Source organism: Sitophilus oryzae, unplaced genomic scaffold, assembly GCF_002938485.1.
Source record: "Sitophilus oryzae breed Bouriz unplaced genomic scaffold, Soryzae_2.0 scaffold_488_pilon_pilon, whole genome shotgun sequence".
Taxonomy (NCBI): domain Eukaryota; kingdom Metazoa; phylum Arthropoda; class Insecta; order Coleoptera; family Curculionidae; genus Sitophilus; species Sitophilus oryzae.
Window position 1 is genome coordinate 100,298 of NW_022147071.1, and position 12,583 is coordinate 112,880.

General features: G+C 32.7%; 5 protein-coding genes across 6 annotated transcripts; 3 read left to right on the forward strand and 2 right to left on the reverse strand.

The window, feature by feature from the left end:
- The first annotated feature begins 6 nt into the window (after window positions 1–6).
- On the forward strand, window positions 7–3,249 carry LOC115886434 (zinc finger protein OZF-like). Its single transcript, XM_030905581.1, has 6 exons — window positions 7–139; window positions 192–396; window positions 1,426–1,579; window positions 1,632–1,821; window positions 1,871–2,075; window positions 2,672–3,249. Exons 1-6 carry the CDS (start codon window positions 46–48, stop codon window positions 2,919–2,921), a joined length of 1,098 nt encoding a protein of 365 aa, XP_030761441.1. The 5' UTR covers window positions 7–45; the 3' UTR covers window positions 2,922–3,249.
- Window positions 3,250–3,951: 702 nt separating this feature from the next.
- On the reverse strand, window positions 3,952–8,778 carry LOC115886432 (another transcription unit protein-like). The gene is made up of 9 exons (XM_030905576.1): window positions 8,346–8,778; window positions 7,594–8,292; window positions 7,371–7,534; window positions 6,480–6,685; window positions 6,220–6,415; window positions 5,990–6,162; window positions 4,793–5,008; window positions 4,372–4,558; window positions 3,952–4,147 (listed from the first exon to the last, which is right to left on the reverse strand). The coding sequence occupies exons 1-9, from the start codon at window positions 8,630–8,632 to the stop codon at window positions 4,026–4,028; spliced, it is 2,250 nt and encodes a 749-aa protein (XP_030761436.1). The 5' UTR covers window positions 8,633–8,778; the 3' UTR covers window positions 3,952–4,025.
- An 87-nt stretch (window positions 8,779–8,865) lies between these two features.
- On the forward strand, window positions 8,866–10,642 carry LOC115886435 (protein crossbronx-like). Its single transcript, XM_030905582.1, has 6 exons — window positions 8,866–9,240; window positions 9,294–9,448; window positions 9,507–9,571; window positions 9,628–9,728; window positions 9,786–9,979; window positions 10,047–10,642. Exons 1-6 carry the CDS (start codon window positions 9,208–9,210, stop codon window positions 10,324–10,326), a joined length of 828 nt encoding a protein of 275 aa, XP_030761442.1. The 5' UTR covers window positions 8,866–9,207; the 3' UTR covers window positions 10,327–10,642.
- Window positions 10,522–11,459, reverse strand: LOC115886437 (UPF0598 protein CG30010). The gene is made up of 3 exons (XM_030905585.1): window positions 11,410–11,459; window positions 11,173–11,360; window positions 10,522–11,124 (listed from the first exon to the last, which is right to left on the reverse strand). Exons 2-3 carry the CDS (start codon window positions 11,311–11,313, stop codon window positions 10,648–10,650), a joined length of 618 nt encoding a protein of 205 aa, XP_030761445.1. The 5' UTR covers window positions 11,314–11,360; window positions 11,410–11,459; the 3' UTR covers window positions 10,522–10,647.
- Window positions 11,460–11,733: 274 nt separating this feature from the next.
- On the forward strand, window positions 11,734–12,569 carry LOC115886409 (DNA-directed RNA polymerases I, II, and III subunit RPABC2-like). 2 transcript variants are annotated; one of them, XM_030905539.1, is made up of 3 exons: window positions 11,734–11,954; window positions 12,010–12,324; window positions 12,375–12,569. In XM_030905539.1, exons 1-2 carry the CDS (start codon window positions 11,828–11,830, stop codon window positions 12,276–12,278), a joined length of 396 nt encoding a protein of 131 aa, XP_030761399.1. In that variant the 5' UTR covers window positions 11,734–11,827; the 3' UTR covers window positions 12,279–12,324; window positions 12,375–12,569. The 2 variants fall into 2 exon arrangements, with proteins under 2 accessions (XP_030761399.1, XP_030761398.1); XM_030905538.1 differs by lacking the exon at window positions 12,375–12,569 and having other exon boundaries at window positions 12,010–12,359.
- Window positions 12,570–12,583: the final 14 nt, after the last annotated feature.

Sequence of the window (12,583 nt, forward strand, 5' to 3'; positions counted from 1 at the left end):
AGTAAAACGTTTAAATATAAAAAACAACTTAAACTCCACCAGCAAATGCATTTGAAAGACCGACCATACCTTTGTACTAAATGTGGAAAGGGTTTTGCAGATAAATATGGTTTGAAAAGTCATGCTCTTTCCCATTCAGGTATGTTTTTTTATGTGTTTTTTTTTGTGTTTATACATTGTATAAATTGTAGAGGAAAAGCCGTACATATGTAACTTCTGTGAATCCAGCTTTAAAACACAAGGCGCTTTAAATGTACATGTCAGGGTGCACACTGGGGAAAAGCCCTATTCTTGCAAGGAATGTGGGAAAGAATTTAGACAAGCAGCGAATTTAATTCAACATGAACGAACTCATACAGGGGAGAAACCTTATGAGTGTGAAGTGTGTAAAAAAAGGTAAGTACCTATTTTGTCAGTTTATAATATATTAGGTTTATCCTGCATCCCAAGTGCTTAATATTGTCAAAAAACTAATATTTTATTTTTCTAGCAGTTATGTTTATGTAAAACAGCATCAAATGTATTTTTTTTTTTCAATAAATTAATTGTCCTTTTTACTGATGTGACTCCGAGAACGTTTATGCAAAATTTTGTACTTCTAGACTAGGTAGTAATTAATTTTTTTACAAACTCTTATCCCCATTTCACTCATTATGAGAATGAATGTACAGAAATTACTTTGTTGCTCTATTTATCATTTAAAAGAACTTTTGTACAATTTTTTATGCTTCTAAAGCTAGCGGTGATACAAGTTTTCATACAAAGTTTTACACAATGTTTCATACAAACATCTAAAGTTACAAATTTTCACCCCAAGTTTTATGCAAACTTTCACGTGAAGTTTCTTTAAACATTCACACGAAGTTTCATACAAACTTTCTCTCATTTCATACACACACACGAAGTTTTCACCCGAAGTTTCATATACTTTCACACGAAGTTTTTACTCAAAGTTTTTTAAAACTTTCATACAAAGTTTCATACACACTTTCACCCAAGGTTTGATTAACACTTTCATACGAAGTTTTCAACCAAAGTTTTATGGAAACTTTCACCTGAAGTTTCTTTAAAATTTCACACGTAGTTTTATACAAACTTTCTCTCGTTTCATACACACTTACACACGAAATTTTCACCCAAAGTTTCTTACAAATCTTCACACAAAGTTTCATACAGACTACCGAAATTTCGTACAAAGTTTCACACGAAGTTTCATACACTTTCACACGAAGTTTTCACTCAAAGTTTTATTAAACTTTCATCCGAAGTTTCATTACTCACTTTCACACGAAGTTTGATTAATACTTTCATACAAAGTTTTCATCCGAAGTTTTATGCAAACATTCACCCGATGTTTCATACACACGCTAACCCATTGATTTTCGTATATAGATTCCGTTTATTTGTATTTTTATTTTCTTCCAGATTTAACCATAGTGGTAAATTAAAAATTCATTTTCGTACACATAGTGGTGAAAAGCCTTATGTCTGTCCACACTGTAAAAGGTGTTTTGCTGTTAGGGATACACTTAAAAAACACATTTGGACCCATACAGGACAACGCCCTTACAAATATAAGGTAAATTCTTCTTAATAACTCTATCTGGATCACTAATTATTTGATTTTCCAGAAAACAAAGAGCGCAAAAGAAGTTTTGCCGAGATTCCCTTGTGAGATATGCAATAAAATGTTCAAGTTCAAAGCAAACCTAATATCTCATCAAAGAACCCATACTAAAGAGAAGCCTTTTTTGTGCAGTACTTGTGGAAAGGCTTTTGGCGAAAAGCATGGCTTAAAAGTTCATTTAAACATTCACACAGGTATTATTAAAAAACATTTACCCTCGTTTTGTTAACATTTTCTTTTAAGGTGAGAAACCATTCTCATGCACAGTGTGCGATAGCAAATTTTCAGCGCCTACAGCTTTAAGGATACACATGCGAAGACACACAGGAGTTAAACCTTATCAGTGTGATATGTGTGAAAAGGCTTTCTTCCAGGCCAGTAATTTGATAAGTCACAAAAGGTCGCATACAGGGGAAAAACCGTATGTGTGCAGCCTTTGTGCTAAAAGGTAAGTTGAATAAAAATAATTAGAGTTTAACATTGTTTAACTAATTTCATACACTCACCCAAAGTTTCGTAAGTTTCATACACATTTTCACACGAAGTTTCATACACTTTCACACAAAGTTTTCCAAGTTTCATATACACTCTCACTCAAGGTTTCATACACTCTTTCACACGAAGTTTTATATACATACTTTTTTTTCACACGAAGATTCATACTCTTTCACACGAAGTTTCTTACTTTCCCACCCGAAGTTTTGGGCACATGCTTTTTTTCACACGAAGTTTCATACACTTTCACCTGATGTATAAGTTTCGTACACACTTTCACACGAAGTTTCGTACTCACCCGAAGCTTTCCAAGTTTCATACACTCTTTCACACGAAGTTTCTTACAATTTCACACGAAGTTTCATACACTTTCACCTGAAGTTTCATAAGTTTCATACACACTTTCACCCGCAGTTTCATACAAACTTTTCTTCAGAAATCATACAAACTTTTACCGAAGTTGCATACAATTTTTATTGTGCATTCGTATGAGGGGTACCCTGTATATGCAGCTCTTTAAGTACCGCCGTGTATATTGTATTTTTGCAGATTCTCTGCCAGTAATAAGTTAAAAATACACATGAGGATGCACAGCGGCGAAAAACCGTACCGTTGTACGCAGTGCGGCGAAAGTTTTGCCAGAAAAGACGTTTTAACCACTCACATGAGACGCCATACCGGGGAAAAACCGTACACTTGCAAGATATGCCACCAGTCATACTCGCAAAGCGGTACCCTGTATACTCACATGAAGACGCAACATAAACAGAAGACAGAACCGCCATCTATGGAGTTTTAATAGTATGTATATAGAGTGTAACCATAAAAAAACTATAGGAGAACTTTGATGTACTTGTTTAAATTCGAGTTTCAAGAAAAATGAACAGTTGAAAATAAGAATTTCGTGGCATTTTTTTATTTGTCAAATCACCTATGATCGAAAAAAATGGTGTCACAGTAGCTTTTGAATGACAAATTCCGGATTTTGTCGGAACGTTTTTGTCGGAAAGTACATTTAAAGAACTAAAAACTATTTCAAAGGCTACTGTAACACCGTTTTTTCTGTTGTATAGTACAGTTCCTTAAACAATTGATAACTGAAAAATATGGTGAAGTTCAATTAAAAATACGACTTCGTTTAAAGTTTATTTATATTTATACTTATTTTAACTGATAAAAAATAGTATACATTAAAATAATTAAGAAAATACTCGGTATGTATTTTTTTATATATATATATTATATATATATATATATATATATATATATATATATATATATATATATATATATATATATATATATATATATATATATATATATATATATATATATATATATATATATATATATATATATATTTTAATTTCTGGATCTTAATTATAATTAAGTCTAATAAATGAAATGTAGATTATTTATAGAATTTTTTATTGTATTAAATTGTGTGATAAATGAGTAGCTAGTATATTTATCTCTCAGTTGGTTTACGTTTTTTTATATACGTAGTATAAATACCATATCTGATTTTACCATAATAATAATAGGTAGAAATTATACCATGTAGTAGAGTATTTTTCTTAGTATATACATTTCTGGACCTTTTTAGAAAAAAAACAGCGTCGCAGTAACCTTACAAATGACATTGTGATAATTCTGTCAAAAATTAAGTTGAAATACATTAGAGTCGATTCGACGGAAATTATCATCGATTGTCACTTCAAAGGTCACTGTGCCTTTTTTCGATAGTAGTAACTCTCCACACCAATTCTTTTAAGAATTTTTGCGTTAGATTTAATAATATAGGACGTCATGAAAATGAAACGAAATTATATTTACTTATATTTATTATTTTGTCACAATTTATTTAAAATAATTTTAAACCAGAACGTTTATCTTATATACATTATTCATCGCTACCGCTTTCTTCATCATCCGATTCCTGTAGCGCCCTGGTTTTGTCTGATTTCCTTGCTCTTCTGCTCTCTACATCAGAACCTTCTTCATCTGAAGAATATATCGCACCTCCTAATTAAAATAAAGCACACAAAATAACATTTTAATTAATATAAAATACCCTATAACTTTATAGGGTTCATATAAGTGCGTTCACACCGGCTGCGCCGCGCAAATCATTTTTTAACATATACTGTGCGAGCTAAAAAATACACTTCAAAAGTACATGTTAAAAAAATGTTTTGCGCAGCCGGTGTGAACGCACCTTATGGTATTCTCACTGTGTTAGTTCATACCTTTGGGTGCGTTTGCTCCTGGTTTGTACTTGTTTTTAATCGCGTTCAGCGATATAGCGCCTTCGTCGTCACTGCCTTCCTCTTCCCTGTATGATTCTCTAACAGCATGAGCTCTAGCACCTGAGTCACTCTTCTTACGCTGAGTTGTTTTGGGTTTAGCAGTCTGTCTCAGCTTCTCCTCTTCTTTCTACATTAAATTTTTGTTAAAACATCACTGCATTTTTAAGAAAATATGAATATCCATTGAATAGAAAAAAAAACTAAAAAAGATTATTAACAAAATAGAAGAGTCAAAAACAAAATTGATGACAGTCTAGTCTTTTTATATAAATTTAAGCAAAGTATTATATACTATTATTATTTAGTATCACTTTTAGATTGAACAATATTATATTCTATCCCACCACAGATTTATTATTACCTTCAGTCTGATAGCACGGTCGTTGTCAGGATCGACGCCTACTTGCGACAAAATCTTGATGCCTGACGTTTTCTGAGATCTGTCAGCCAATGAAAGTGTCATTTTTCTGTGCGTGAAACTCTCGGTCGAATGAGGCCTGAAGCTGAGTTTCGTTCGAAACACCGCCTGACCTTGAAGACCGGTTCCTTGACGAATGAACAGGTGGTTATGATCGCCCTATACGAAGTGAGGTTACGTTAAATGCCCGTCTATATATCATAGAAACAAGTAAACTTAGAGAGGAGTTCTAAAATAATAGTTAAAATCAAATAATGGGAGACAAAACTATTTACATTTTATCGCGATCAAACATCGTTTTCAACAAAAATCGATGATGCCAAATTTCTGCCGATTGCGTTAGATCTACGGCTTGTGTTTAAAAACAAAATAATATGTTAATATTGTTTTAATGGTTTGTGTTTAATGGTTAACGTACTAAATATACCGATTTTGGTCATTTTAGAAGTGTGGTCTGGATTTTAACGTGTAAGACAGTTTATGGACAGGACAGCTTTATAGAAAATCAAATGTATTAGAAAGAGATAAAAGTTGGATTAATACATTTCTTCTATGCGGTATTACCGGATTTTGCATCAAAAGTTCAAACCGCACAAGTAGGCGTTTATGGAAAATGTTGCATCTAGGGTTGGAACCTTATTTTTCACAATTAGTTACTCATTTTATTACAGATGTAATAGATTACATTTAGCTTAGATATATTATCTTCATTTCAGTAGTATACACGAAAGTTTTTAAAATAGTTTATTTTTTTCCTAACAAAAACTTTCCTACAAACGTAAAAACCGGCAACACTGTATGCCGCTTTTGATTTTCTCTCTCTATCTGTCAACTGGTGATTTATATTATTCTCTGTCTTACACGGTAAAATCCAGACCACACTTCTAAAATGACCAAATCGGTATATAGGTATATAATTTTAGTTAAAATTTAGATATACCTTTAAAATTAATAGTTTTAGTTTTTTAGTTAAGCTGTTAAGTAATTTTGTTTAGGTACGTTTACAGTTCATTGGTGGTTTTCATCTCATTTTAATATTATTGAGGTTCCAATTCAGTACAAGCCAATGACAATGTTAGTTATATTTTAGTACACCTCTACGTTTACTTATTTCTCTCAGACGTATATCATGGTTTTTACTTGCAAAGGCTGCCTGTAAACGTCGAAAATCTCAGAACCCAGATGTAAACTATATGAACCATCCGACCATCTCACTATCCTAGCGTTAGACTCCTTTTTAACGTTCCCTTCGTCATCAAGAACGTCACGCCATCTTATCGTGTTCTCCACCTTCAATTTTAACCTTGCCCTACCTTTAAGTCAAGATATTTATTAACTTAACCTCAAAAAAAATCGTCTATTTGTATTACCTTCTTCGTCCAAGGTTTCTTCTTCGTCGATTTCATCTTCATAGGTCTCTGGATCGAAAGGTCTGGTTTCTACTGACAAGAAATTAGGAAGTTTTACAAAATTGATGTCCCTGCCTAAATCGCAAGTGATTTTGGGCACTTCCACGTCGATTCTTGTTTCGGGAATTGGTTCTGGTTCGTTTTCTTTATCTTCTTCCTAAATTATTAATTTGAATAGGTTCCAAGCTATTGGAATAAGTAGGTACAAATTAAGATCATACCTCATTACCAACGCGTTTATCTTCTTCGTCCCCAGACCGTCTCTCAGCACTTCTACTGCGACTTCTACTCTTCGATTTACTCCTTGATCTGCTCCTACTCCTACTCCTCGCACCTTCTTTGTCCGATGCTTCTTTATTTTTTTCCACGTCGCTGTCATCGCTGATATCGTCAGCATCGTCCCCAAAAATCGCCGCTGCACTTAGTCCTGGTCAAAAATAAAAAATTAATCACTTTTATTAAACAGACTCTGGCATAAGTGCAAGTACTTTAAATGATAGTGTAGCCCAACCCCAGAAACATGGCAATGGGTTATTAAAAAAAATACTTTTTTGGCGGAATTTCAAAAAACTTTTCAGTGCTACAGGTTCGTTCTCCTTAAACTTCTTGACAGTGTTATTGATGCTCTGCAACGTTGCCACCTCCAACGTTATGCGAAGTGTATATATATTTGTATGTTTATAACGTTTTGTGGATTTTTATTAATAATAATAGTGAAAAAAATCTGTATACTAATAATTTTACTAATCTGTGTACTGATAATTTTACTAAACCCCACAAAACTCAAAGTATTTTCAACTAAATTGGAATAATAAATATTAACAAACAATTATTAGTGTTTATCTTAAAGAACTTTCAATTTTAGAAAACACTGTTAAAAAAATGTCAATAACTGGTCCATTCGCCAAGACCACAGATCAAATAAGTTAAATGCTAGTGATTCTCAAAATGTAACCAATTTGAATATTTCAAGTTCAATAACTCAGCTATTTTTAATCTATTTTAAAAATGACAAATAGAAAATATGTTTATTTTGTCCAGATCTACTACCCTCTAAGATACTTATTGGGTTTATTTAAGAAACACCCTGTATAAATAATTTTTTTTATCACCTTTCTCATTTTCTTCTTCTGGTTCACTGTCAGTATCTATCACTCTTGATTTTTTCTTGCTATCTTTTTCTTCTGAACTATCCCTCTGTCTTTTAGAACTACTTTTATCGCTTTTTGGAGACCCCTGTTCATCAATTTCCAAGTTTGGGCTAGTTGATCTTGATCTGCAACAACAACATAATTATGAGTTCCACTAAAATATGAATTAGAACGCATTTTATACCTGGATTTAGATCTATGCGATCCTGCACTATTACTTCTTCTGGATCCTGCAGATTTAGATCTATGTGACCCTGCACTATTACTTCTTCTGGACCCTGCAGATCTTGACCTGGATCTTTTAGATTCATTTGATCCTGACCTCCTTGACTCTTTTGATCCAGATCTTCTGGAATGTGCCGATCCGGATCTTCTTGAAGCAGCTAATCCAGACCTCTTAGATTCATTTGAACCTGACCTTCTAGAAGCATTTGACCCAGATCTGGCAGAAGCTTGGGATCCTGATCTTCTAGAAATATGTGACCCAGATCTTCGGGACACGTGTGAACCAGACCTTCTCGAAGTATGTGATCCAGATCTTCTAGAATGAGGTGAACCAGAATGCCTAGAATGTTCAGATTTTTTTGAACTGGCAGAGCCTGATCTTTTAGATGCTGCTGAGCCTGATCTTTTAGATGTTGCTGAGCCTGATCTTTTAGATGTTGCTGAACCTGATCTTTTAGATGTTGCTGAGCCTGATCTTGACCTCTGTGACACAGACCTAGCTGAGTCCCTGGAGTGTGACCTTGAACGATCCCCCGATCCAGACCTTTGTGAACGGGGACTATGATTACCAGACTTTTGGGAGTCTTGTGACTTAGATCTGTGTGATTCCGCAGAGCCTGATCTCTTTGAGACTGGCGTTTCCCAAGGTGATAGAGATCTATGAATTTAAAATTGAACAAAATCTAACGTTGTGATTATAAACCATCTCACCTAGATTTTTTGGAATCCGCTGATCCAGACCTCTTAGATGCAGCTGATCTGTGTGACCCGGAAGGGCTTTGTGATCTTTGGGATCTAGACCTAGCTGAACCTGCACTACCTGAAGGCGATCTTGAGCCACTTCCAGAGCGACCAGACTGTCTGCTACCTGGACGTGAAGAGCTTTCTGCTTGCGAAACGTTACCATTAGATCGGTTCTCTACACCGCCGGGACTTTCATTTGGATTTGGTGAACGACTTCTGTTGGACTCGCTATCAGAACCGCTGTCGGACGACATTATGAAGAGTAACCAACTGAAATATCACTAATTTATCTTCAAATATTAAAAATTAAACCATAAAAACTATATTTTCCGTTGTCTTGGAATGTAAACTAACAGAGATAACCTCAAAAATATTTGACATATCGTCTTCTTTTTTTTTCAATGGCAGTTGAGTACCAAAGGAACGAAGTAGAAAATGTAGCAACACTATGTTTAAGAAAATAAATTTTTAAAAGAAGAAGAGAATGACAACTTTTGACGTTTATTAAAAAAATATTTTTAATAATTTTATTTAATATTTTTTTTGTTATTAACAAAGTACTGGCACTAAAAATGTTTTTACAATGACCATTCTATTGTTCAGGAAATAGCTATTAAATGGATCTATATTCTGGACACATCCGCTGCTATATTTTCTACGATTATTAGCAATAAAATTATTAAGACGTCAAAGCATAATACTCAGAATGTGGGTAGTAGATAAATAATTACTAATCCACGTTATCATTATCAAACGATAACATTTTTAATGATTATGTTAAACAAGGAAATTATTGATATTGTATTATTTTTACTTTTATTTTTGGTAAATGTTGGCTGCACCAATGAGTACTGATTCTAGGGTAACATTTTCCACTTTTATTAATGTACCATTACTAGTTAACAGATTTTTTAGGACGACAATGCTGGAACATTTAATAGACAAGGTTCATTAAGAAGAGTGATACCACCTCCGGAAATAAATTCAGGAAACTTATTCGGCCGGCAAAATGAAGATCTTAATAGGATTTTTAAAATATATAGACAAGAGTACATTATCTTAGCAGAATAGTAAGGAACTATATTGCATTAATTAATGTACTGTAAATGATATTTTAAAATATTTTAGTAAAATTATTGAGACTGAAGATATTCAAGGTGTATATGTTATTCCGTCCAGGGAAAATAGTCTTAGTAGGTATTAATTGTACTCCTTTAAACTGTTTAAACATATATGTTTATATTTTTAGTATGGTTTGGTATTATTTTTGTTAGAAATGGTCCATATAAGGATGGCATATTTCGATTTACAGTTATATTAGATGAAAAATTTCCTGATTGTGAACATCCTGTAAAAAACACAACACAAAAACTAAAGTATCAACATTAATTTTACATTTTTTTTTAGAAAATAGTCTTTCAAACTAAAGTAATCCATCCTGTGATAGATCCAGGTACAAATGAAATGAATTTGCTTGGTGGATTTCCAACTTGGAGTAAAAACGAACAACATCTATGGCAAGTCTTGAAGTATATTCAGTGGGTATTTGCAAATATTGAGGCTAGTATACCTCACAGCATTAATAAGGAGGCCTGTGATATGTAAGTACCATTAAAAATTTGTAAAAAAAATAGGTAAAATATATTTTTTAACTTGAATAATTTGCAGGATTACAAAGGACAAAGAGGCATTTGGTAATAAAGCACAAGAACTTGTTAAAGAAAGTAAGGAACACTTATATGACACACCAAGCACAGAAGATAAACACTACATTGTATTTGAGAAGTTTAACCCGGATATTCACAAAAAGGAAAAAATGTTTGCTTTTATTCAAGAAAAAGATCAAATAGAAAAAAGGGGCTATTCTTGGGTGTTACCGCACAGTTTTAAACCCTTGGAAAGACCTTTAACACCTACATCTGATAATGAACTGAAAAAAGATACGTAAATACGCATATTAAATCTCGGATTGTTTTTTATAAATCTCTCGATAAATTTTTAGCTATAACAGTATTGGTTTTGTGTATTAAGGCAATAATTTTACATGACAAGAATTTTTTGACTAGCTTTTTAACATTTTAAAAAATCAAAAAAAACTAGCATAATAGATCACTTCCATGGATATTTTTCACTTAGCGTTAAAAAATGTTGACATTATGTATATATTACTTTGTTAATTGTATTTACAGTGCAATATAAGTCGAACAAATTTACATTTTAATATATCATGTTAAATATATTTGAATAAAGAGCTTTTATTAAAATAAAGTCATTTTTTAGCTTCATAATACCAGTCATTCTGCAATTCGTACGTTGTTCCTCGAAAAGTAAAATGAGTAGGAGGTTGATCTTCACCATTCATAAATTTAAACTGATTACTGAACTCTATAGCTAATTTTGATCTAATTAAACCTACAGAACCAGCTTTTTCATGAGCTGGATGATAGACTCTACCTGTCGCCGGTAACATAATAACTCTTTCCGGTTCGAATGTTCGTTTTAATAGCTCTCCTGCATGGTTATGCGCTAGATAATATTCGTTATCAACCTCTAAAACGTGTGTGAAAACGATAGGATAGTCATCACATCGAACAAAATTTCGTTCTCTGCCACAAGGCGAAATGTATGGAAATTCAGGATATCGGTTTGTTTTATTAACTTTCAGCTGGCTAAAAAAGAACCTCAGGAATTTCTTCTCTTTAAAACACGAAGTGAAGTTCTTCATGGGTGCATCGTCTAAAAAGAGCTAAGCAATAAAGGGATGTTAGTGGTTTTCTTTAAAAAAGTTTGTTACCATTCCTTGATGATCTATATAATAAAAATATTCTCGCACTTTGGGCTCCGGTGTTTGGCCCTGAATATACGACACAGTTCGATATACATCTTTTCCTTTTTGTATAAACTGGCTTAATTTGTTGTTCCTCAAGAGAATCATTTTATTTGCATAGTTTTTTCTGGTTTTTGCTTATATTGACCTTTAAACTATACACTGAATTAAATATATAATAAACTTATATTAATACTGTTTTACATATTTAAACAAATTAATATCAGAAATTGAGGCATAAAGAGGAGAAACATTAGAAATTATAAGAGAAAAATTAAAATATATTTTTTAAATTTAATTTTTGATCAATTTAACTTTTGATCATATAAAAGATTTTACGACTACAGCTGCTAGGGCTATCCGACCTTTTGGTACTAAATAAAAATATAATTCTTCTTCTTTTTCTGTTATATGGCCACATGTCCTTAGAGTATTTAGCCAGCAAAATAATATATGATTGGCCTAGTTAGGGTGTGAAAAGCCTATAATAATAAAAAGAAGAAAGAAATTTATTTGAGGTTAGCATTTCGATTTTGAATTTTTATTAATTTCCTGTAAACAAATAAGTTTTATATTACTAAAACTAAAAACTCTTTAGAAACATAAAAAATACTCCATAATCATGGCAGATGAAGAGTACGATGATAACGACGTCGGCGACGACTTTGAAGACGATGTGGAAGACGAAAACATTGAAGAATTAGAACAACCAGAGGAAGAAGGAGATAATATCGATATTTTACAGCCAGGTTCCTTATTTTTAGTCAATTTTATATTACCATCACTAAGACAAAACCTTTACAGGTCAAGCTGGAGGCGGTGTTCCAAAAAATAAGCGTATAACCACCAAGTACATGACAAAATACGAAAGAGCCCGAGTTCTAGGCACGAGAGCCCTGCAGATCGCTATGTGCGCCCCTGTAATGGTCGAATTAGACGGCGAAACGGATCCTCTACAAATAGCAATGAAAGAATTGAAACAACGTAAAATACCTATAATTATTAGGAGATATTTACCAGATCATTCTTATGAGGATTGGGGTATTGATGAACTTATTATTATTGATCATTGAAAGGGATGGAAATTATTGTATATGAGTAATTACAGTTAATTTACAAGTAATTTTAAGTAAATGTGCTTTTGTATGAGTTAATATGTGTTTTTATAGATACCTGAATAGAGAATTAAGATTTTCCTTCTTGAAATGTATTAAGTTCCTTATAAAGGGGATGATGGGCAGATAAGGAAGATTGGTGTCCTAGAAAAATAGTCTTTTACATGTAAAATATGTAGTTATCTCCAAGGTACTTTTTTATCTTTTATTAGTACCTAGTTTCTCTAAAAATACTGAAATGACCCAAAAGCTTAATTTTATTT